Here is a 24,959-nt window from a genome sequence, read left to right on the forward strand (position 1 = left end):
GTTTATTCCTGAAGGGGAGGACTGCTTTCCATTCACACTGCCAAAGGATTTGTTCAGCTTTGACTAGATCAGGTAACTGCAGAAGAGGATGAGCGACTTCTGTGTTGTCTAAATTACTCTGGTCATGGTTATGACTGGTTTTGTACCCTCTCTCATATGAGTTCAGTGAAGTTCCCTCTGGTTTACACCCTAGCTCACTAGATCAGAAATTTTTCCCTCAAATCTAGGTGTCTGCATTGCAGATCAAAGGCAAAGTTTTGGTGATTCCTTCTGCAAATTTCACTCCTATTTGTACTCTCACATGCTTGATCTCTCTTGTTTAAAGGGCTGTGCTTGATACAGAAGCATTTATATTCTGTGAATCATTCTAGCGGTGCTGCTTTTAAAATATGCTAATATTTTCTTTTGAAATGCACTGGAAAAAATAATTTTAAAATATCTTACATTTTTCTTGAATTCCTTCCTCTAATTGAAGTGCATTTTTTCCCCCCAGTTTTTCTTTCCTGACTAAACATGTTAGGGCTTTTGAGGTAAAGAGATATTTGTATGCAAATGCATTGTAATAGAACAGGCAGCTTTTCCTAGAGTTAAATCAACGTAACATTTTCCATTCTAAACCTCTGTGTTTTCTGTGGTCTCTGAAATATAAATGATTCAGAATGAAATCTGCTGGATTGGGACTTAGTCCAAATGTGAATATTTTGCAAAGACTTGAACAAAACTGGTTCAGCCAGTTCAGAATATCAGGAGAGTAGGGGGAAAAAAGCATTTCTTGATCTAAATAGACTCTTACAACCTTTTTTGAGCATTTCTGTAACTTTATCAGCAGAAGGCTTAAAAATGAACTCTGACATGGAAATAACCTTCCTTGAAGTAGGCATGTATTTGCTTGTTTGAGAAGAAATTAGTTTTGATTTGAATGAGTTATAAACCTTTGAGAACTGTGGTTGAGCATGTGCAGTGGATTATTTCGATAAGCTTGTGAAGTGTGCAGCTACAAAAGAATTTTCTGTACATGCATGGCTGGCTAATTTTGCTGGAAAGGGAAAAATCTATCTAAGCACATTGCTAAAATCAGTGAAAATACCTGGGGCTGCAGGGAGACCTTTGAAGACCATCCCAAGATCTTTAAGGCTATGAAAACGACAAGGTAAGTTCCTTTAGGCTTTGCAGGTGTTTAAAGACTAAGTGGTGGTCTGCATATTTTGTAAAGTTAAATGGGATTATGGCTTCACTTAGCACATGAAAGTGTATGACGTTTTCTGTGGGGACATATGTCATGCAAAGCACCCTTTCCCTCAGCAGATCTGCCCAGTGAAGAAATCCTCCAGCAGCAGGGAAGCTGCTTCTCCATCTTATTGTAGAGCTCAAGAGGCAGGACTTTATCAGGATGTTCACAAGCTTGGGTAGTTGAGCGCTCTGATTTATATAGAAAACCTTGCTAATGGAAATTTAGCTTTGGAGTGAGCTGTGGTACGTGTGTACGTGTGTGCGTGTGTCTTTTTAGATGCAAGCACAGTCAGTGATTTTGCAGGAACTGCTCTCACTTGCAACAAACACACCCTGGATAAATCAAAAATCCTCATCTAGAACATCTGTGTGTCTCCTGGATGCCCATACTCTCCAGTGTATGTCACTTCAAATAGATGCTAGCTATTTGATTCTAAAACTTGTATTTTGCCTGAATTGAGTGTCTGTCTCCAACTCCCTCCAAAACCAAATTCATAATGCTCAGTTTACTGAAAGATTCATTTGCTCTGAAGAAGATAGATCTCTTTGTTTTACACTCCCTGAATGGATATTTATTTGGGATTCCTTCTTTTGTCTTTTTAGCCATGCTATCTCTCCACCAGTGCTCTGGCAGGTGGGAAGGTATGCAGTTCTTCCCTGAAATCTTTGCATGCCAGACAACTTGTGCCCAGGCAGTGCCAACGCTGACACAATTCACCTTCTTGACAAGACTGTCAGTGGAATGACTGTGCTGGTGAGCAGGTGAGTTTTTGATGCCATTTCCTTTCGCTGATGGATCTTTTCCTGCTTATGCAACAGAATTTATGCCAGACCCCCGGGCCACATCCCGGCCCAGCTTGGTAAGCAGTCTGCTGCAGAGGCTCTGTAGCCACTGGGGTGGCTGGACTGGCAGAGGCCTGACATTGGTATGGAGACAAGGAGAAATGTGGGGTACAGTCAGAACACGTGGGAGTAAAACAGTCTATTGATAAAATACAGTGAGATGACAGAAAGAAAAACATTTCAAACCCAGGAATGTTCTCCTTTGAGTGATATTATGCCTCTGAAATAGAGGTGCTTTCTAACTGTTAGAGAATGTGTCTCTTGTTAGTTTTGTGTTCTCATTTCTTGATGTCTCACAGTGGGATGAGATAGTAGCAAATGCTGAACAACAGGAAACTCATTGGTGTGGAAAAACAGCAGCATGAGCTGTGCACATGCGAGTCAGTGAACTAGCAGCACTGTACTGTCTGTCCTGGGGTGTTCAAGGGTGGAACTGGGTAAGTAGAAAGATGATTTTACCAGGCAATGACCACATATCACCAGACCAGCCTCTAAGAGCAGAGGCTTATGTGGGTCAACCTTCTGGGAAGATCCAGGCAGAATCCTACAGAGATCCCTCTAGGCCTGCATTAGTGGTGCCCATGCTTCCAGACTGGGCACTGCTGTAGTGGTGACTTCAGTAGTGCAAGCGGAGCAGGTGTGTGACTTCAGTGGGATGGTGGGGTGTTAGGTCTTTGATGCGTCCCATAGGGCCATGGAAAAACGTCCTAAATAATGTCATCCAGAAGGCAGTGGACATGCCCTGACATGACTTTGCCTTCTGACCTTTGAGGTACAATGAAGATCTGATTCACTACCTGGCTCCAGTGGCTTCAGGGACACCACCTTCATAAAGCACGTTTTCCGTTCTGCAAAGAGACAGAGACACGACTTGTCTCGTGGCCAGTCTGGAGTTTCTGGGGGCCTGGGAGCCTCTATGTAATCATCCAGTATGGGTGGGGGAGCGAGACAACTCCAAAGAAGTGAGACCCACACACCAGCGCTGTACTACGGTCCTTGGAGGTTGCACTGAACGAGGGCGCAGCCACTACCAAACGCTGTGAGCCCGAGTACCCCTCATCTCCGAGGTGCCGCTGCGGCACTGCCCATGGCCCAGCTGCACAGGGAGCCCGCGCACCGCTGCAGGAGCGCGGGCACGGACACTTCGGGCTGAGGCAGGAGGGGGTGCGAGGTGCGGACCGGGGCCAGCCCTCGGTCCGTGGTACCGGCAGTCTCTGTGTGATCGGCCAATATGAGCGGGGAGGGAGCGGGACAACTCCGAGGAGGAGAGACCCGCACAGCCGCGCAGTCCCGCGGTGCCCCGCCGTCTCAGGGCGGGGAGCGGCCACCCCCCTGCTGCCCCACGGGCCGGCTCAGGCAGCGCCCGCCGAGACCCGCGGCCGGCGGGGGGGGCCCGGGGGTGCCCGGCGGCAGGAGGGGCGGGCGGCTCGGTCCGGGCCGTGCCGGTGCCCGCCCTGCGGCCGCCGCGGGGGGCGCGCAGCCCCCGGCCCGCGGGCCCGGCGGAGGCGGCGGCCCGGCGTGCTGCAACCATGGCGACGGCGGCGGAGCCGGCCCGCCCCCCGCGGGGCCGGGCGGCGCGGGATTGGTCGGGGGGCGGGCGCTCGCCCTCTGCCCCCTGACCCTGCGCGGCGGCGGCGGCAGCAGGAGCGGAGGCGGCGGCTGCTGGCGGCCGTTTCCTGGTGGCCTGGCGGCGGCGCGGGAGGGAGGATGCGGCGCAGGTCTCGGCTGCTGCTCTGCTTCGCGTTCCTCTGGGTGCTGGGCATCGCCTACTACATGTACTCGGGCGGCAGCGCCGCGCTGGCCGGCGGCGGCGGAGGCGGCAGGAGGAAGGTGAGAGCTCAGCCCGGGGAAGGTGCTCCCGCTCCGTGCTCCGGCGGCGGGGCGGCGCGGGCCGGGCTGGGGGCAGCGCTGCGCGGTCCTCCGGGTGGGAGAAGGGACGGCGGCCGGGGGGGATTCTCTTCACCACCGCTCGCTTTCGGGCGGCGTGAAACTGCCCCCGGTTGCTCCTTCCCCCTTCCCGCCCGCCCCTGTCCAGCCCGCTTCCCGGAGGCAGATGGCTTCTTTGTGGACTTCAGACCGATTTCAGCCCCGTCGCGTCACTCCTTATCCAACTGCGGCCGGCCACGTCCCGGGCCGGGGGAAGTTGGTGCGGGAAGGGAGGGTGGGGAGGGCCGGGGCAGCGCTCCGGGGCGGGGGGGCCCCGCCTGGCTCCGCTCCGCTGCCGACACAGAGCGTCTGCCCCTTCCTGCCTTCCCCGCCGGCACCGGAGTCCTTCAGGCTTGTGTTCCCACCTAGAGAACACGCGAGGATCCGAGCTGCTAACGCATTTTGTCTTTGGATGCATAGCACTTTCCTTTCTCCTTAGCGCTGTGCCTGAAGGATACCGTTTTCCGACCGGTTTTGCAATGTTCCAGGAAATAGCCGGATTTGTCATGTTTTGTGTCTGTCGCGTGGAAGGTCTGTCTCTTCCTTCTTATAACAGCTCTTGTTACAAGTGTTACTAATGTTTAAGGAGTTCCCTGTGGGCAATACAGGAGTAATTTTTCATTATTCTGGCCATCGAGTTACTAAGTAGATTTTTCAAGGTGTTGTAGTAATTAATCGATCAGGAACACAGCTGGAAGTTAAGCACATCACAGTTCACGTTTGTGTCAATCAGAACAGGGTTTCGTGGCATGATGTGGGAAGTGGCAACTTTACCCACTATCTATGCTTAGAAAAACGAAGTGGTTTTTTTCTTTTGTGGTCTTCCAACTCCCCTCCCCCCCCTCCCCCCGTAAAGATTAGCGAAATCAAGAGCTTTTAGAAACTGTTGTTTAAGCTTTCTGTTTTGAAATAGGAAAGGTGTAAAGCATCATAATGACATAGTTTTTTACAAAGAACCCCAGAAATGGCAAGAGGGCAATTGAATGTAGTGCTCTACAGTTGAACGGTGTTGTTTGCTGTTAATTGCTGCTTCCTGTTAAATGAAAAGTAGTGTTTTGTGGGTCTAGCTGATGTATAGAAAGAGGAATATTTTTGTGTTTCTGTGATGCAGTTTGGTTCATCAATGTATGTATTCTCAGTAAAAAAATGCTGATGACTAGAGTCTATGTCGGGTCGTGGAAGCAAATACTTGGATGGCTACTTGTATGAGCAAGGGTCTAGAGAATGCGTCACTGCTTGCTGATAATTGGCCCTCTATCCTGTTTTTTATTCTCTCTGTAGCTTAGGAATGAGTTCAACAGGAACTTTTAATGTAATATGTTAAAGTAAGTGTAAGTATGTATTGCCAAATACCAGCTCTTGGTCCTTCAAAGTAGATACAGTAGCAGAAATAGATCAAGCATGTGATAAAAAGTAAGGCAGTAGCCTAAAGCCTTTCTCGAAGAACCACTAGAATGTATTCAGAAAGTAAAGGCAATTGTACACTGCTGCTGTGTAATGGAATAAAGAAAAGCTATCAAGGCAAATGTATCTGCAGATAAGGAAATATATTTTTAACTCTTATGGTGTGTTACATTTGGAGTTTCCACACAGATTTGCAATTCTGTTCAATTAATTTTTACTGCTGGGGAAACTGCAGTGTGGGGGTAGTGATTTGCCCAAGGTCACCTAGAAGACTTGGTGAGAATAAAATAGGAAAGAAACCAGTATTTCTGAGTAAGAGTCTGGTATTTAATCTGCTAGAACCTGTTGCTGTTTATTATTGATATTAGTAGCAGTTTTTATTATGGTTTTAAGAAATCAATGATCCTGTTAGTTGCTTTGGTAGCATAATTTGGTATCATTCTGCACAAAATTTAGTAAGCCTTACTTGTCTGGGTAATTGGGAAAGTTTAGTAAAGATAATTTAAAGAAAATGAGACATTTCATAGAGCTCAGTTGAAGCTTAGTGCTGTGTTTAAAAATACGAAAGTTTAAAGTAAAGCTGTGGTAAGGAAGAAAGTAGGTACTGTGGCCACAAGAAACAAGTGGGGAAATTAACTATTATATGTGGATTGGTGATTTAAGATTCTATTTTCTGTCACTGAAGCGTAAAATTTAATCCCAGGCTTCAGCATAGGTTAGCAAATATAAGTAGAGGAAGATGTGTGTAATGTAATAGCTTTTGAATCTGAATAAAAGGCTTATTAACTTAGTGTCAGACACCAGTGTAAAGCAAAAAACCACAAATTGTCCTAAACTTACGAACAGAAACCCTGCTGTAGTAAATTTCTTGATGTGTATGACTTCATGTAGTCCTTACTACTTGCCCACTATTTCAATATAATGGAAACAGAGTTGCTTATTAGAAGAACATAACTTTTAATAAATTGTAGTCTCTGCCACGTTCAGTCTATAAAATTACAAAAGCCAGGAGGGGATAGTTCTTCATTTGTGTGAGTAATTTGCATGTTAATTACAGATCTGGTTGTACAAACAGAATGTGTTTTTCCATAAGGATTATCTTTTTTTTTTCCCCATACACAGACCTAATGTGTTACTCAGACATACTGGACTTGTTTGATATGACACCCAGTCTTGTGGTGTGTTGAACAGCACCAATTCCCTTTCTCTTCAGTAGAATTGAAGGTGTTTGCCCTTTGCCAGGATTGCACCTGAGTAAGAGAAAAGAATGTTTGGTTTTTTAATTTTTTATTTGCTTTTCTTATTAGAGTACTGTCAGAGTTAATCTAAGCTCCTGCTTATTTTGGTTCTTCATTTACAACATTTCTAGTAAGACCTGTGAAGCTGTTTGGATGTTGCAGGGTGTGGTACAGCCTTGATAAAGTTTTTGGCCCCTCTCAACGGTGGTGCAGTCCACAGCTCTGTGTGCAGTATATTGGACTGGTAGGGTCTGAGCAGGCATGAAAGAGTGTAAAGCACACAAAGCACAAGATGTCTCAGTGGTAAATGTATAAATAACAGCAACCAACCAACCAACCAACCAAAAAAACCAGAAAGGTGCAATGCTTCTTGTTCTGGACCTAGGCATAAAAACTGTAGTAGAAAGAAGCGATGTATTCCAGATTTAGAATTCAGTGTGTGAAAACTTTTTTTTTTTTTTCTTTCTTCTTGAAAAGAAGAAAAGGGTAGAATCAAAACCTTTCATTCCAGGTGTGTTTGAAGGGGACAGAAATGTTTTAGGGGTTTTTTTCCCCTTCTCCCCTCCAGTGAATCTCCAATCAAAATTATTGTAAACATGGGAGAGCCATGTTCAGTTGAATCCTTTTCCAGCTGGGTCACTGGGTTGTAGATTGGAAAGAGTGAGTCTGATTCACATGTCTAAAGGTTAGAGAAATGGTTGCCATACAGAGGCTGTGACAGAGAAGAGAGCAAGCTGCAAGCCCAACAGTTGTGAGACTGAAAAAAAATGTGGTCTACTTTTGTGTTCAGTGAATGTGTTTTATATTAAAAAGCCTTTGGAGTAGAGACTGGAAGTTCCCTTCTTTTCATGGATAAATTTCCTAACCCAGAGCAAAAGCAGTTCATGCTGTCTGTCTCAGACTTGCATAAAAATGGAGCAGCTCTTACAAGATGGTAAGAAAGCCAAAGTCATCCTGATGTGATCCCCTCCTAAGACTGGTGTGAATTTGTATATTTGTCACATAGGTTTTAAGTTCTTGAGCCACTAAGCTCTTGCACAATAGAGTGACTGGATTGAAATCAAAAAGAAATAAAAAAACCCCAACAAAACTAAATGACACACCAAAACCAGCCAAAAACTCCAGCTGATTTCTAAAGAACTTGCCATTCTAGGCATTAAGAAAGTAGCCCCATGTAATTGAGCCCTTCAGGCTGGACAGAGGAAGGTCTGAATCTTATTGAAAGTGCCAAATGCTTTGCTGCATCCAAGAATGAAGTCCTCAGAGGCATCTCCAAAAGGAGACCTGCAGGCAGAATGGGGATTTACTGTTGAAAGCTAAGGCATCCAGAGAGGCCGGCGAGGTTAAGCCACAGCTAAAACAAGGTCTGTAGCCTTCTGGATTTAGGTGCCAGAGTGCTGACAAGCTTTTGCATTTGTTGCCATGTAAAGAATCTCAGTTGTTTTTAAGTGGAACCTCTGTCATCTTCCACCCTTTCTAGAAGAAAAGGCTAAAAGCAGTATTTTGGTAATAAGTGATGGATCACTTTCACAAGTACTTCCTAAAATTAGAAGCATTTTTCTTTTTCATCAGCTAAAAAAAAAAACCCCTGAAACCCCAAGCCTCCTTGAACTAGAAGGTTGTTACTCTCTTGACTCACCAGATTTACTGGATGTAATGGAATGAATTGGAGAAACCTAATTTTTGGCTAGTTGAGCCACAAGGAGGCAGGCTTTTCCTGTGGAACTGGTTATTATCCTGTACATAGTGCTGGTTTTCCCTTCAATATTCTGGTTTTGTTTGGTTTTCTTTTTTTCTTTATTTTGGAGCAGGCTTTTGATAGGTGACTGTACTGGAGCTAGCTGAGATGAAATAAAGCTGAAGGTAAAAGGTAATACTTCATCTTGAGTATGTGACTGATTAAAAATGTCTCAATCACTGGGTAAAGCAGGGGAAAAAGAAGCAAGCCTTGTAAGCTCTTGTTCTGTATGGATAAAACTTTAAAATAATTTATTTCAGCATACACAAAGTTTTGGTTTTTTTTTTTTTTTTTGGAACCCCTCTACTACTTCAGTTACTGCTAAAGGAGGCTTTTACTGACATTATACATAATGACACACATAACACTCTTGCTCTCTTTCTGCATAAACTACAAATCTAGTGTACCTAAGTGGTTTTTTTTCTTTAAGGTTTCAGTAAGGAGGAAAGGATACCTGTCTTAACTTTAGATTCATTAATCTGTTTATGTGCAACTTGAATGTTTCTCTTGAGGTATGTGAAACAAGGGGGTTAAAAGTAACCACTCCAACTCTGCTGGTTTCTTTCATCACAGGAAAGTATTGCCTGCTTTAATTTCTAAATACTGTTTACTTCGCTGCATCATTTTTCATGTAACTTCAGTCCCTTATGTGTTGTGACACTGAATGTAATTTCTGATACCTTGACCTTGAGACAAGTGAAGATACCGGTGGTTAAAAAAGTCAAATTGTCATGTGTCCTTTTCTGTATCCTTCACTTCCTGGAAGGTGCTAGGAGATAGAAAATTATGTTTCTCTCTATAACAGGTAACAGTTTCTGCTAATAGATCTTTCTTTTATATGATTCTATAATAAATGGGAAAGAAATTAAATGCCTAGGCACTTCAATAATAAATCTGTCCTCTCACTAGAATGTAAATGTCATGCATGTATATTTTCTTAATCTAACGTATGTCAATTGACAAAATTACAGTCTTGGCAACTCAGTCACTTATTTTTATGGATTACTTCATAAAACTTAACTTTGGGTTTGATGAAAAGGTGGTCTATTGCAAATTTGGTGCAGTCTCTTTAGGTCTGTGGCTGTATTGGGCTATTCTCTTTTCCTCTCCTTTTTTAAATGCTTCAGCATGGGAGTTTTTTTTGCTTGTTGATATGTAGGGACATTGAGAAATTAGTTCTTTGCTAGAAGACCTGTGTTGTCCCCTGCAACCTGCTAGGTTAGAAACTGATGACTGATGCCAGTGCTATATCTGTTGGGTTACTGTTAGCTGTTTGTTTCATAAATGCAGAAGTAGAGCTGGGCCATAGATAGAAGGGGTTGAAGAAACAAGAATGACTACTTTGGTAGTTTAATACAAAATGGGGTAGTTACCCACCTTTCCCCATTATTTTTCTGTTTCATGTGGGTATTGTAGCAGTGTGCTGTTCTTCTGTTATTCCATTGCTGCTATGGTCTGCTGCTTTCTGGGATCTCTGTGTACAAAGTTTGTAAATTGTAGTGATGTCCTTTTGACAGATACAGTTTAAAAATAAGGTAGTCCACTAACTAATTGTGCATGTGCCTTACCTGTTTTTGTCCCATCAGTCTTATGATTTGAGGTGTATTGCAAATAAATGCCAGTCATTTTTTCCTGTGTGTTCTAGATACTTCCAAAAATGGAACAAAAAAAGTGATGTAATAGCACTTTTTTTTCTAATTTAGAAAAGGCTCAGTATGACTTCAAACGAAGAAAAAAAATATTACAAGATTCATCTCAATGGTGCTACCTCACTTGTCCTTTAGACCAACCTAGAATAAAAATATAAGCCATTTAAACATATCTTAGAGAACTTATTTCTTAGTCTTCAATATTTTATGATCATTCCACATTTTTCCCTTGGAAATCCTATTATTTTTTCCTCTTTTGTCTTGCCCGTCCTTTTCAGTTTTTCAGTGTGATGTGTTTCTAAGTGCTTGTATATAACTGATACTGTTTGGTTAAAAGGGTGATATGTCAGATGAGAGACATGGTATTGTCTACTAGCTGCTTGCAATGATACTCTACTACAGAATAGAAGAGATGGTGCTGGGTGTCCCAACAAAGTGACCCTTGTTGCGTGCTTAGAAGCTGTTTAAAAACAATTCCACCAGGCATCCTAGAAAATGTGTTTGCTTGGCTTTTGGTAGCTACATGTAATTTATAAATAATTTAATACACAGTACTTTTGTTTAAGTTAAATCTAGTTGAAAAGAAAACATTAGGACGCAGTTTGTCCTGTGAAGCTCAGGTGATAAATGTAAACTGCTCAAATTAAGTCAGTGCAAATGACTTGTTTTAAGTTGATTTGGTCCACTTACTTTTCTTAAATAACCTACTTTTGACAGTAGTTCAGCTGTAGTGGCACAAAGCAAGATATAGCCAGGTGGTGTACAGACAGTTTTTTAACTCCCTGCCCAACAGTGAAATCGTTATTAGGACTTAGGAGAAGATGTGTATTGCTAATATGTTGGCAATGCCATGTGTTGGCAAATCATTTGAATTCTAAAAATGAATCTGCAGGAAGCAGTGAGGCATTTGCAATTTTTTCAGGAATGTGGGGCTGAATGTCATTGCCCGAATATATCAGGATATTGTGGAAGTGGAATATCAGTGTGGGTGTTACAGAAGGAAACTCTAAGCAGGTTGTTAAAATTACATATTGCCATCATGTAACTCAACGTGGTGGTATCTTAAGCTACATAAGTTTTAAAACCTGGGTGCAGTCTTCCATGCTGTTTGTTTTGAAGTAAGTAGGGTGCCCTCTTCTCTTCTACTTTTCCCTTTCATTTAAGCTTTCAAAGGAATAAGGGATGGATTGAGGAGGGAAGATGGGGAAAAAAAGTTAAGTGTCCACATCAGAATGTTAGGTTTGTGTGTTTGGGATTTTGAAGATAGGGCATAAGAGAATCTAGCTAACACTAGAATTGAACCATTTCATATTCCCTTTAGGTCCATAAAGTTCTTTCACAGAAATCTTCGTATGGTGGACCTTTCCTGATAAGTGGAAGTGAAGATATTTAAATGTGTGGTGTTTTTTCCTTTACCTCCATTGTTTGGAGAATGAATTTTTTTTTTGTGGAATCTGTATCTCACTGACATATCCCGAGTACATGTTTAACTGTCATTCTCTTAAGTGTTCATTTGCCATGTAGTCTTACCATGAATTAAGCAGGCCTGTACTATTTGTGTCACGTGACAGTCAATAATGATTAAGAAAGTGAAAAAAATCAGCATCTATTTTCTTTCTATAAACTGAATCCCCTGTTGGAATGTAGCATATTTTAAACTTATATTTAGCTTTAAGATAGGCTTTTAAAAATTGTTTATTGGTTTGTGTGTTTTTCTTGGTGCTATCACCTTGAATGTTAAAAACTGTTTTTCTTCTGCAAGAACAAGGTAACTTGTTAATATGACTGGCTTCTAGTGTAGCCTGTGCAAATTACAAATTCTGATCAAGGCTTTTTTTATTCCTAGTTGACTTTTCATCTGTCTGAATTGTTTTATTTTTCCCACTATCCCTTTTTTATACACTGGTTTTGTTAATTGCTCAGGGTACCTGTATTGTCATTTAAACAAGTTAAAATGTACTAGTTCAAATAGCTCCATCAACTGACAGGAGAACATTTGTGTAAAGGGACTATGTAGACAGATGTTAGTTTTGAGCTTTGCTTGTGAAATTCAAATGGGAAAAGAACAGGATAGTAAAAGAACAGCAAGTTTGAATTTTAGAGCATTCCATATATCCCTGAAATTGCTATGTAGTGCACATCAAAGGCAATAATTTGGATTTCTCTTCTTTTTAACTATGGTCTCTTACGGAAAAAAAAAAGAGCCTTTTGAAAAGGTTGCAAGTTCAGTTGTTAATAACTTTCCTGAAGTTGTAAAATTGTCATAAAACCTGGGTGCTTTATTAAGGGAAGCAGAGAATAACTAGAGATTCTGCTGAGTTCAAGCATTATCAAAGTGCAATAGACTGCCTATACTGAGTAACAGATCTGCTTGAACAAAAGAACTTTGGCCAAGGAAAGACTATGCAAAGAATTGGCACCCAGCTAATGCTATTGTGTATGAATTCTCAAAGAGCTATGACTTGATGAGGAGAAAATGTTTTCTCCTTGTATTAAGTTCCAAATGTTTAGCCACCCTGGAGATATGAGCACAGCTGAAATTTGTTACTAAAATAAATTTTCTCTATCTGGCCTGTTGGTTTACAGATGGTCAATAAATACGTGTGTGTATATATATATGGATATATGCTTCAGTGACATGAAGGTTTTTAAGTTGCTTGGCTTTTCTTTTTCTTGCTTCTCTTAAGTGAAATGGAAAAGTCTGTTCACTCAAGCACACTTTGACTCTCTTGAGACCTTGGTAAGGAAAAGGAAAGTTTTCTCCTCGTAAAGTACGTCATTTGGTAGCAAACTGCTGCGGACTAATGGTGGAGCAGCCTGGATACTTAGATGTTACATTGTTCCGATGTATTGGAAACATCCCTACCGGATATTGGGAAATCCGTGCAGCAAAACCGCTGCTGTGGTAGGTGTGCCTACCAAGAGTGTGGGGGCAAAGGAATTGCAGTATCTCCCTGCTGAAGTGTGTCGCAAAATTAGGTCTGCATATGTTGTCCAGACAGTGTAATAAGTTCTTGTTATGGGCGGTGGCACGGCTCCTGCTGCAGTGGAATGCCAAAGTCCTTGCGGTTAGCCTGCCAGACCATCCATCAACTGCAGCCTTGGCATTATCTGTGTGGAGCAAATAGGGCTGTTCTTTAGTGCTCTGACTCGTGCTCTCACAACGTGTGTTGCTTTGCCAACACCCACTGAATTGAAGATGTGCTATGTCGTTTAGCCTCAACAAACATCAGTCTGACTGTTCCACCATGTGGAATAGTTATAACCCATATATGCTATGTTAGTGAGTACTTTTTAAAGTTTTAATTAAGAAAATGCTCTTTTTTGTCCCACTAACACAGCATATACCTTTCTTTTGGTGTACTCTGAAAGTGCTGTGCGTGAACAGTAATGTAGCAAGTGCTGTAAGGACCTGATGAGAAAATTGGAGTTTGATTCCTAAAAGAGCAGAGTCATTCTTAAAACCTCTGAAACTGATAGATGTCATTCAAAGGCAATGTCCCCACCCCATATGCTAACCTGTGTGCCTTTCATTAATAAGTACATCTTAAGAATTTACAGGTCTTAACAGTTAAATTAAAAGGCATTTGGAGTCTGAAAGAAATATTTAAGTAAAGTAGTGAGCAGTGGGCTAGCAACCATCAACACTTCTTTGCATCCAGAGTTTTCATACATAATGTTCAAAAGATGGAAAGGCTTGACTTCTTTGTACAGCAAAAAGTGTGTCTGAAGGCACTTGTTTTGAGGAAACTTTTCTTCTCTATAGAGACATAAGCACATAAGTGTCATTTAGCCTGGTAGATTCTTAGTAGAAAGATTGAACTGAGTGACAGATTTTTGATACCACCCCTGGGTTGTCACAAGACTTAGAAATATGTTAAGGAAAAATGTACACTGATCAGGGAAATAAAAAAAAAAAAAAGTTGAAGGACTTCAACGACTATCACGTTTGTGAAAGGCTTAGTAAGAATGCAGTATGTCTTGTTCAAGTACAATTTCTCAGTTATTCCTAATACTTTCTGAATATTCTCTAGTAAAATTAAGCAAGAGATTGATTTTGATGGTCATGTTAGCCTAGACCTAAAATATCTGTCTTTATACAAAGCAAAAACCATTTGCTTAAAAATCCATTTCAGTTACCTACTGAGATAACTAATGCTTCTTGCATCCTGGGAACAATAGCAAGAAAATCAAGGCGTTAAGATCAGCCTGCAATCATTTAATGTTCTCTCTCATGTGCTTGCAATTCTAAGAGCCAGAAACTTAGGCAAAACCTGGTTTTATACGCTTGGATTGTCTTGGTGTGTGACTTTCCAAAATTTTTTTTTGTTTTCATTATTATTCTGTAATGGTTGCAAATGTTTCAGATTTGGTCATGGTTTTTTCTTCTTTTAGTTAAGCATGTAGAAAGTATTTTTGACACTTTCAGAGTACATTTGCTAGGTTGTCTCTGTATAAGTAGTCCTTTTTTTGATAAACTTGGATGTTGTTAACATTTTTCAACCATATTGGAAACTCTGGTGAAAAGATACCACCACTTGTTCAGGACACTTTTGAATGTTGTTTGCATTATAGCGCTGTTTAGAGTCCTGGTTCTATTATGCCAAAGATTGAATTGTCATAACAGGTTATTTCTACACCATGAACTTAGAAAAGGGCTTGCTCCCACCAGGCTTTAGATACCTGAGCGTGAATGTTAGCTGTGGTCATATGGTAGAAATTCTCATGTAGTTATCTCTTGGTGTGGCCTTTTGCTCAAAACCAAACTTTTTTTGTACTCAGCAAACTATATTAGATAATTGGCTTTTATGGATTAAGTCTCAGTAATTGAATGGACTTCAAGAAATTTTAATATCCCACGTTATACATCATATGGAAAGGATAGCTCAAGCTTTTCAGACTTCAGCATTGAAGTACAATGGGGCCTGGTGCTTCTTGCGAAGCTTGCTAGAGTATGGATCTGGAGCTGGTACCGTCAGGCTATGCAGGGAACCACATCTAGTGTCTAATCCTAGTGTGGTTGATGTTGACCACTTCTGAAACCCTCAGTTCACAAATGTTCAGTTTGGTTTAGAACTGTGATATTCTAATGTTTATTTCCAAGAGCAGCTACAGCTCAGAGGCAGGCAACAGTTTGGAAATGTCATGGTATTTGTTCAAATTAATTGTGATTGTGGCTGTCATTGCATGATGTTGTTATCCGAGTTTCTGAGCTAAGTTTCCAATGTAGAAGTATGGAAGAAAATGGATGTAAAAATTTTCTTCTACTTGATGAATATTGTGTATCCTGTTATGACTTTTTTTTTCTAAACTTAGAGAAATGTCCTTGGTGTTCCTAAAGGTGTGTTGAAAAGAAAAAAAAAAAAAGGTATGTTAGGGAAGTTGTTCAATGAGTCTTGGGGCTTAGGAGTACTTTGGATGTTAATTCCTTTGAATAGTTTGCAATGCCTGAACTGTTTGCTCTTTCAGTTTTGCTTTGAAGATTTTTTTTTTTTTTTAAGGGAACTTATTCTTGAATGATTTGGCGAAGTCTTTTGGAAACTTTAAAAACTATCTTAAGAAGCGTTGGTTTTAGTACATCCGGTTTGTGATGAAGAGCAGTTTGTAATGTGTAATAAGCAGGGTGTTGGATGCTGGTGGGTTGTAGGTACTTGATCGTTTTCTAAGCCATTATCGTCTTTTAAAAAAGATGTGGCTGGTAGAGCTTAAGGAGAGCACCACTGTACTTAAGATGGCAATTTCTAATAAAATACTCTGGAGAAACACTGTCATTATCTGTGTTTGAGACTCTAAGCCTTGTTCATGTATGCAAAACAAATGTCTGTAGTTGGCTTTGATTACTAATATTTTTTTTTTGTTTGAGTCTTACATACCATCTTATTTTGAGTTTATTGCTAGCTATATATTTATATAGTTTGTCCCCTTAGCTATATGACTGTGTCACTTTCCTCTTGTAGTGTCATGATGCTTTATCAGAACCTCATGGCACATGGTGTATTTTTTTTAAACATAAGACAGGTTTTTAGGTAGAGATTCTATTTTATTATACAAGTGAAGATTGATGTAGAACTTATTTAGGCAAAATGTGTGTGTGACTTTTGTCCTTGGTGTGTTTTTTTTTTTTTTTTTTTTACTTAAAACTAAGACAGTGGCCTTTTTGTTGGTACTGATAATTTGTTTGCTACTGTTTGTTGTACAATACTGAGCACATTTCTCATACAAGATTCTTGCTTAGATGTATGAACTTTGCAGTAATATAGCTTGATATCTGCAGTTTCAAGTGAGCTGAAGATATTGGTCTGCATTTGTCTTCTGTAGGCTAAAGTAATGCATGCCCTATCTTGGAGGAAGGTGTTAGAGAGGGAGCATTAAATGATCAGTCTGGAAAACCTGATTTCATGTAAGTGTCTTATCAGAATAATTAAAAAGCTTTTTGTGATCAGCTAGGTCTTGTGGATATCCGCTTACTAGCACTGAATTCTTCTGTTAGCTGGAGGAAGAAGAGTCTCCAGTGGGAGAGTTTTTTTGGAAGTATGTCAGTTGCTGTTCTGTCAACTGCACGATGTTTTCATTTAGACTGTTCTCATGCTCTTACTGGCAGTAGGCTGTAGCAGCTGGGATGGCAGCATGTTTGCTTTCTTTTGACATGATTTAGGCTTCTTTTTCAGGCTTATCAGTTTAAGACAATAATTGTGTAGTAATTTTTCCCCCCTGTATTTAAATGGCTTTTTGCCATTGTACAAATAGTGAAGAAAATGGCAGTGGAATCATAGGAAGTGCTAGTACTGGCTTCTCTTCTGGTTTTGGAAGTAAGAGTTGTTGCTGCATGCCTGAATGCTATTATTTGCCCCAGTTCAATGATCAAGCACTTAATTCTTTTCTTCCACAGAATCACAGAATATCCTGAGTTGGAAGGGAGAAAAAGCTTTTCCCAGGTCTGCCAATGAACAGCAGTGTTTTCCAGTTACTGCAATGATATTAGAATGGATAGAACTACTGGTGAGATGGGAATTATTCCAATTGTGCTCTTTGAATAGAAGCATAGCATGGTATGGGCTACATTCCTCCTGTTTTTTGAGTGCCAGCGTGCATAAATGTGTGGTCTTCATTTGTCCATGTTAACCTGAAGATTAATCCCCTAAATACTTCGGGCTGGTATAGCCTATCTCACATGCAGCACTGTGTACTTTTTCAACTGTTAACTTAATTCTGCCTGTTTTTCTGGAAGTGCAGTTCTAGCTCTTATGCCCATTCAAATAATAGAGATGACTTTAACATACCCTGCCCTGTTATTCCTTTGAGGACTGAATATGTACAGCAGAAGTTGTATTAGTTCTATTTGTCCAGTTTCTGTGCTGTGCTCCTGGGTTTGTATTTGAATCTCTAGCAGCTTTGCTCTTTATCTCATAGTTGAAAATTAGGTACTGTGTAAATAAAGTGCTTGTTCTTTTTCTGTGCAAGAATGGAAAGCTACTGATACTGACATGGCATATTCCTGCCATGCAATAAAGAATATAGTATAAGAAGTATTCTTGGGAAGTGTGCTGTCTATCCAAGACCTTAAAAAGATAAAGTTAGATGGACCCTTGATTATTTTCCACTAACTAGAACTCTTATGATCTTAGGTTTAAGAATTAAATGATTGCGTATTGGTAGAATATGAAAAGAAAGCTCAATACTTCAGTAAGTAACTTACAGTAGGAACTGGCTGTTCCTATTTTTGATGCATAAACCTGGTGTTTCTGTGAAGGAAGAAGGGCTGTAGGAATCTAGTAATTTGAATAGTATCTGGCACACACTGACATTTTACTTGTGTTCTGCAACAGAAAAGGGAGAGATAATTATACAGGCTGCTACTTTGTTTTAAAGGCTTAGTAGCTGTTGTACATAATTCTCATCAATTGCCAACAAAGCATCCTGTGTAAGAGAAGGAAGAAATGGGTTGAAGATAAGCTGCAGGTCATAAAAAAAAAAGGTATTTTAAAGAAGTGTAGCCTTTTGCTTCCCTTTTCTCTATCTCAGAAAATCATCGCAAGCCCTAAGAGAACAAATGTGTTTTTGCTAATCTTACTGTTAGTATAAAACCATGCTTGTATTATCTGCACTCTGCACGAAAGTCAAATCCAGTTGAACTGAAGAAAATCTGGGGAGAATACCATGCTGCAGAGTTTTTGGTTTTTTCCTTGGTTCATTTGTACTAATGGCAACAATATATAATTTTAATTATTCTATTAAGTCCAAAACAATAAATAGTCTCTGTGCTAAGAATAGCAAAGTAGTTTCAGACTGAGCTGTTCAGTATACCTATTTACCAAGTTTGCTTGCAGACAAAAGCAATTATTTTCTATTAAGACCAAACATGAGTGGAAAGCTGTTGCCTTCATGTTTATTTGGTTGTGTGGGCTCTCTTATCCCTCTGCTTGGCCATTTGGTCACTTCTTGACAATGCGGCTGATTTATTTCTTTTTCAGTCATGTTTGGATTTTAATGATGACAATTGGATTTTCTCAGACTGTCAGCTGCCTTCAGATTTGCATTAGCAGGGAAGGAGGCTTCTAGAAATGGAAACCACGTCTGTCATGGTACTATGGTGTCTTTTTTGTCAGCTCTGAAGTATGGCATGTATAGAGAGAAATTAAATATGTTGTGTATGGGTGTTCAAATCTAAGCAAAGATCCAGTAGTCATGGTATATGATCCTAGGACACCAGGTGATTTTGATTGTACCCACTTTTGATGGATACATTTCCAGAAAACTTTCAAGTTGCAGTAATATGTAAAAATCTGGGTTTTGTGTAGCCACAAATCATGTTACAGAAACTGTTGGAAATACCCATCTGGGTCAGAGAACTCAAAAGTGAGGTTACAGCTTTAAACTTGCAAAACTAATGTATTGAAAATCTCTTAAGAAGAGGGTCAATTTATTCTGTAACAATTACTGTGACTCCAGCTATTGAAATACTGAGTTTAGGTTAGCTTTAAAGCTAGAGTACGTGTCCCTTTTTTTGCATTGATGGCTGTTGGAGAGCTCACAGTAACTTTTGGCTGGCAGTGAATCAGATTCGGGAGCGTGGATTGCCTGTAGCCCCCTGTGTCTTTGTGTGGTACAAAACAGTTGGCACTGAACTTGTTTTTCAGTCTGTCTTTCTTCTTGGGCCGTCACTCCTGCTCGTAAGTGGCACTGGCTCTAGGAGTGTCAATGTCTATCTTAATGTTGCACTTAATCTTATTTCCAAAGAGATCAGAAGGTGTTTTGAGAGATGATCTGCAATTACAAAAGGCAAATTAAATTGACAATGTAGTTTTTTTGCTGGGTTTGGGTACCTACAAATTTTAACTTGTTTGCTATTTTTGCAGTATGGTTTTTCAAACTCTACTTCAGTGGTATGCTTGCACTGTTCATTGAAGGAAGCTGTTTATTTCACAACAATGTTCATCTGCCAAAGCTCTATTTTGCAGCTGCCTTTTTAGAGATGCACCAATTCTGAATGTGTTGCATGTTCAGTATCCCTCTCTGTCCACCTTTGTTTCCTAAAAAAACCCCTGTCTTGTCATGTTACTGTAAAAAAAAAAAAATGGAATGGTGATTTCTACTATTGCAACAAGAAATAACAGGCCCCATTTTTCCAAAATATTTTTACCATTTGATCTAAGCATGCTATTTTACTTTATAAACTGTCTCCTTGAGATAAAGTGGAAAGTTATGTCTTATGAATAAAGGCTAATTTAATCTGCTTGTGATATTTTTGCCATTGCACTGTTTACAATTTAAGACTTCCTAGATATGCTGGAGCTTGTTTCTTTTTGCAAATAGCAAAATATCTCATTGCTTTTTTAAAATCACCATTTACTCCGGGCTGCAGTTTGAAGCAACAGTGCTGTTGGAGCCTTCAATTCTCTACATAAGACTGCAGACCAACACCTTGTTTTCTGCATCTTGGGTTATTAGACAGTTGTGGTTGAACATGTGTTCCAAACCAGAGAAATGTCACAGGGATAAGAACTTGTAATAATTTCCTCTGTAAAGGACTGAGGAAGGAGAATAAAATCCATGTGTACAGGTCTTTTTTATTTAATTTTTGTCTGTTGGAGGAAATGCACTGTTACTGAACTCTATATCATGGTATAATACCATGACCATATGGTCATGATTAATGCATAAGTGGACTTAATTAAAAATGTGGCTCCTTTCTTTTTTTTTCCTCATTTTGCTCTCCTCAGTGTGTAGTGTTAACTAATAGGAATGGAATCTTAATATACACAGTTATTTTCCCTGACATTTAAAGAAAGTGATAACCTCTGGGAGACCAAGTAATTCCTGGTAGTTCTTGATGGAGTGTGTTCTGTATAACCAAGTCTTTCTTCTGCAGAGCCTGAACGGCATCTTCCGCATACAGTTGTCATTATAAACAAATCTCGGTGTGTATCCAAATGCTTCAAATTCAAGTAGGGTTTAGTAGGCTTTCTTTGAATTGTTTTACAGAAGTTGTACAGAAACTACCAAATTTAAAAGTTAAAATTAATGTGCATTTTCAACATGATACTGAAAAACATTCAGTTCCGTGTTCAGGTGATTAGTTTGTTCCTGTACCAAGCTTCATCATCGGCTCAGCTCCAGGAAGTGAGCTTTGATTAGGTTTATAAAGATTGCTGAGTAGGTTTTCCTCCTGTGCTGATTGGCTTTCTTTGCATCTGGTAACTGTGTTGTCCCTTTGACTTCTGTTTTCTCCCTTTTACCTGGTATTAGATTAGTGCTACTAAGTAGCTGTGTAGTTCCTGTTGTAGTTCCCTTTCTTTCTTGTTGATGTTTTTCACCCCTAGTGCAGACTAGTACCCTCTGAGGAGGGAATTATAAAAACTTTGTAATAAAACAAGAATAATTTTTTACCCCCTCTTGTTTAGAGTGAATCCTCAAATGGGTGTGAGAGCGGGAAGTTTGGAAACAAAGGAACATGACGTGATTATTTTTCTGCTGGTGGAAAAGTGTGACGAAATGCTATGCTGATGGTAACCAGAACCCAAGGAATATAATGGTCTTAAAAACCCCCAATTATTCTGTGTGAGAATGTGTGTTGGATGGTAGAAGGGGGAATGGCAGCGCTTCAGTTTGCTGCATCAGGCAATTTGATGTTTCAAACTGATCTTGGGTATGAATTTTTATCAGAGATTTTGAATGAAGGTTAACTTGAAGATGACTTCACAAGGACATTTTGAGTACAGATCTGGATCTGTTTTCATTGTGGGTTTTCTTTTTCTGAAGAAATCTGCTGCAGTAGCAGTCTTGGAGTCTGTGTGTTTGTGTGGCATGGCATATCTCCAAAGGTTTGGGGATTTGTTTTTGAAGAGTGGTGATGTAGCTATTTCTTTATTTTAGTTGCATACAAAATCAACCATCTTTGTTCTGCGCATTCTAGTACATTCATTCCATGAAGTAGATATAACCCTCAGTATTTTTCTTTGAAACTTCTCTTGCCTTGGTAATACTGTCAGTTGCTTGGCTTGAAGGACTGACTTTCAAAGCCATGAGTTTGTATTTACTGAGAGGGATATAAAAATTAACATTTCTGCTTTTCACATCTGAGATTTGCCCATATTGATGGGTATTGACGACAAGAGATATGAGCTGCAGAGAAATAGGCTTTATTGGTGCAGATGATCAACATGGATGTATGGGTAGAAATTAAAACAATACAGAAACCGCTTCAAATTCAGCCTTTGAAGCTGCATGTCAACAGCTAGATTCAGAAGTTGAAACGTTGTTATAAGTAGTTCAGAGTGATTTCTGGAATTTAAAATCTGATTTTAACATATTTGATTGTAAGCTACACATCATTGTATTTTGGTGAAGGCAATGGAAGTATGTTTCTGATGTAAGAAAAAAGCAATCCATTCAGTGGCTTTTTTTTTTAACAGCAACACACAGGAATTCTTGCCTGCCATTGCTCCCTCTGACCATGTGACTGGTCTTAAGTGTTTTTTGTTACTCTAACCATGTGATTACTCTTAAGGGTTTTTTTGTCAATTTAGTGTAGTTTTCCAGTGGAAAGGTTAAATTTTTCAAGCAGTCTTTCTTTCCCATTGCCATAATAGTAGTATTGCCATACTTTTGAATAGCTTGTTTTTTGATCAGAAAGCAAGTCTTATGAGGTACTTCATGGGCTCTTATCTCCTAAATGGGCGAATAAGTGGGTCTCAATTTGTGCAGAAAGCAAGTAAACTGACATAATTATTTTGTTAAGAGACAGATTTCAAATATGCCCAATTCACTGTAATTGACTAGTTCAGTAATTGGCCACTTCTGTAGATTGTGCATCTGGTAGCTTCAGACCTTTGGTGGAATGGTCTTGCCTTGAACAACTTGCCTTGAAGTTTTGGGAAATGGGATACTTAATTGTCAAGCTGGCACCAACTCCAAAAGCAGTCATTCTGGAAATTGTTTCAAGATCCAAAGCTTTCTAATTCTGCACAAACTTTCATGGAAGTTGTTTATAAAGGAGAGAAAGCAGGTTTTCCTTTTCCTGTTTCAGAATTTAATTTCTCAGGAAGAATGTGTTGAGGGGAATGGAATTCTTGTGTCGAATACAGTATTGGTGCTCTTGTGTTTAATAAATGAATGGTTTCGGTATTTTTAACTATTGTTACTTTTTTTAAAGAATGTGCTTAGAAGAGCTGATTTGATTGAATTGATTTCTTTTTAACAGATTTTTAGCTATAAATCTTTGTGTCCTTTCTTGTGGAGAAGGGGGAGTATAAGGAGAAGAGTCTGAAGAGGGCTGTTACTCAATTAAAAAGGAAGTCTGGTGTTGGACTCTTAGGTACTTATTTTCCCAGTATGTCTTGCTCAGACAGCTGTGCATGACAGTGTTTATACAAGCAGCTATGAAGATCTTTTCTTTAAGGGGTGAGAGAGGCTGCATAGTTGTATATACCCTTACTACCACAATAGTATTAAGGGTCTTTTTAAAATCCAAGTAGTAAATTTTAAAATTCAAAGGCTGAATCTGTCAACTAATAGTGAAGGTATTGTGGTACTTCTAAAAGTACAATGACTGCCTTGCTTCTGTCTCCTCCCTGCTTTTGGGGCAGGCAATGTGATAGGTGGCTTCTCATGGTTTAGTCTGTCTAGTCAGATTCCAAAGAACAAGCCTATGGATGACCTGACAAACTTTGTGATTTTGTGTTTCATTAGAAGCTCCTTTGCTTTGAGTCTAAAAGGCAAGTAGTGAAAAAGAAAGCCTCAGCCAGGCATGCAAATACCCTTTCTTCTTTGGTTTGTCTATATTCTACAGTAAAAAGTATAGCCTATAAAAAGCATTCAGTTATTTCTTAGCTCCTACTCTTTGTGAAGATACTTTTTCTTGTAATGTGACAGTTCTTGATTCTTATATCTATGCTGGAGTATCGATAGTCTGTGAACTCATAGCTACACATGTCCTAGTGAGTGCCATTGATAAAGGCTGTTATAGATGGAAGTAAGTCAAAGTAATTGCTGTAATTGCTGTTTGCAAGTTGGGCTGTGCTGTCTGTGGTTTTTTGTTTGTTTTTTTTTTTTTTTTGTCTAAAGGACTGTGGGAGTGAATTCATCAGCCATACTGGCTGGATGGCCAGGCCCAGAGAGTGGTGGTGAATGGTGCTGCAATTCAGTTGGTGTCCCTCATGGATCAGTGCTGGGGCCAGCTTCATTTAATCTTTTTATTGATGACATGGATGAGGGTTTTGAGTCCTCCATTAGTAAATTTGCAGATGACACTAAGCTGGGAGTGTATGTTGATCTGTTGGAAGGTAGGAGGGCTCTGCAAAGAGACTTGAAATGGTTGGATAGATGGGCAGAGTCCAATAAGATTAAGTTTAACAAGTCCAAGTGCCGAGTCCTGCATTTTGGCCACAATAACCCCCTGCAACGCTACAAGTTGGGGATAGTGTGGCTGGACAGTGCCCAGGCAGAAAGGGAGCTGGGGGTGCTGGTCGACAGCCGACTCAACATGAGCCAGCAGTGTGCCGTGGTGGCCAAGAAGGCCAATGGCATCCTGGCCTGTATCAGAAATAGTGTGGCCAGCAGGAGCAGGGAGGTCATTCTTCCCCTGTACTTGGCACTGGTGAGGCTGCGCCTCAAGTACTGTGTCCAGTTCTGGGCCTCTCAGTTCAGGAAGGATGTTGAGATGCTTGAGCATGTCCAAAGGAGAGCAACAAGGCTGGTGCAGGGCTTGGAGCACAAGCTCTATGAGAAACGCTTGAGGGAGCAGGGGTTGTTTAGCCTGGAGAAAAGGTCAGAGGTGACCTTATCACTCTCTACAACCACCTGAAAGGTGGTTGTAGTCAGGTGGGGGTTGGTCTCTTTTTCCAGGCAGCAACTGACAGAACAAGAGGACACAGTCTCAAGCTGTGCCAAGGGAAATTTAGGTTGGATGTTAGGAAGAGGTTTTTTACTGAAAGAGTGATAAAGTTTTGGAATCCTCTGCCCAGGGAGGTGGTGGAGTCAATATCCCCGGATGTGTTTAAAAAAGACTGGATGTGGCACTCTGTGCCATGGTATAGTTGAAGTGGTGTTAAGGCATGGGTTGGACTTGGTGGTCTTGAAGGTCTCCTCCAACCTGGTGATTCTATGATTCTGTGGTTCACAACTACAGTAGAGTGCAAGCCCATGGAATTGCTGCAGCAGAAATAGCTAGCACTTTGGAAACACACCGGTGTGTCTGTGTTGCAATGGAGATTAGACTTGTTCTTCCTGCTTATGAATGACTGTGTATTGTCAGCTTTGGCTCTCTGAGGTGAGGAGGATATGCTTTCCTGTTCTCCATCCCATTAGGGTGGATTACAATATGGTTTTGTGCATGTGGTTTACACTGTCAGGAATATTTGACTCTCTAGCCGTGATTAAAGACTGCATTTGTATGATAGTATTGTAGAAAAAATACTTTACACCACAGGCTAG

General features: G+C 40.4%; 1 protein-coding gene across 1 annotated transcript in view; it reads left to right on the forward strand.

Moving 5' to 3' along the window:
* Window positions 1–3,702: 3,702 nt before the first annotated feature.
* Window positions 3,703–24,959, forward strand: part of GALNT2 (polypeptide N-acetylgalactosaminyltransferase 2) — a 95,260-nt gene continuing 74,003 nt past the window's right edge. Inside the window, exon 1 of the mRNA XM_032102333.1 lies at window positions 3,703–3,903. Coding sequence (XP_031958224.1) covers window positions 3,781–3,903 — 123 coding nt within the window. The 5' untranslated portion in view covers window positions 3,703–3,780. The remainder of the gene's footprint in view (window positions 3,904–24,959) is intronic.

This window comes from Corvus moneduloides, chromosome 3 (genome assembly GCF_009650955.1).
Source record: "Corvus moneduloides isolate bCorMon1 chromosome 3, bCorMon1.pri, whole genome shotgun sequence".
NCBI lineage: Eukaryota > Metazoa > Chordata > Aves > Passeriformes > Corvidae > Corvus > Corvus moneduloides.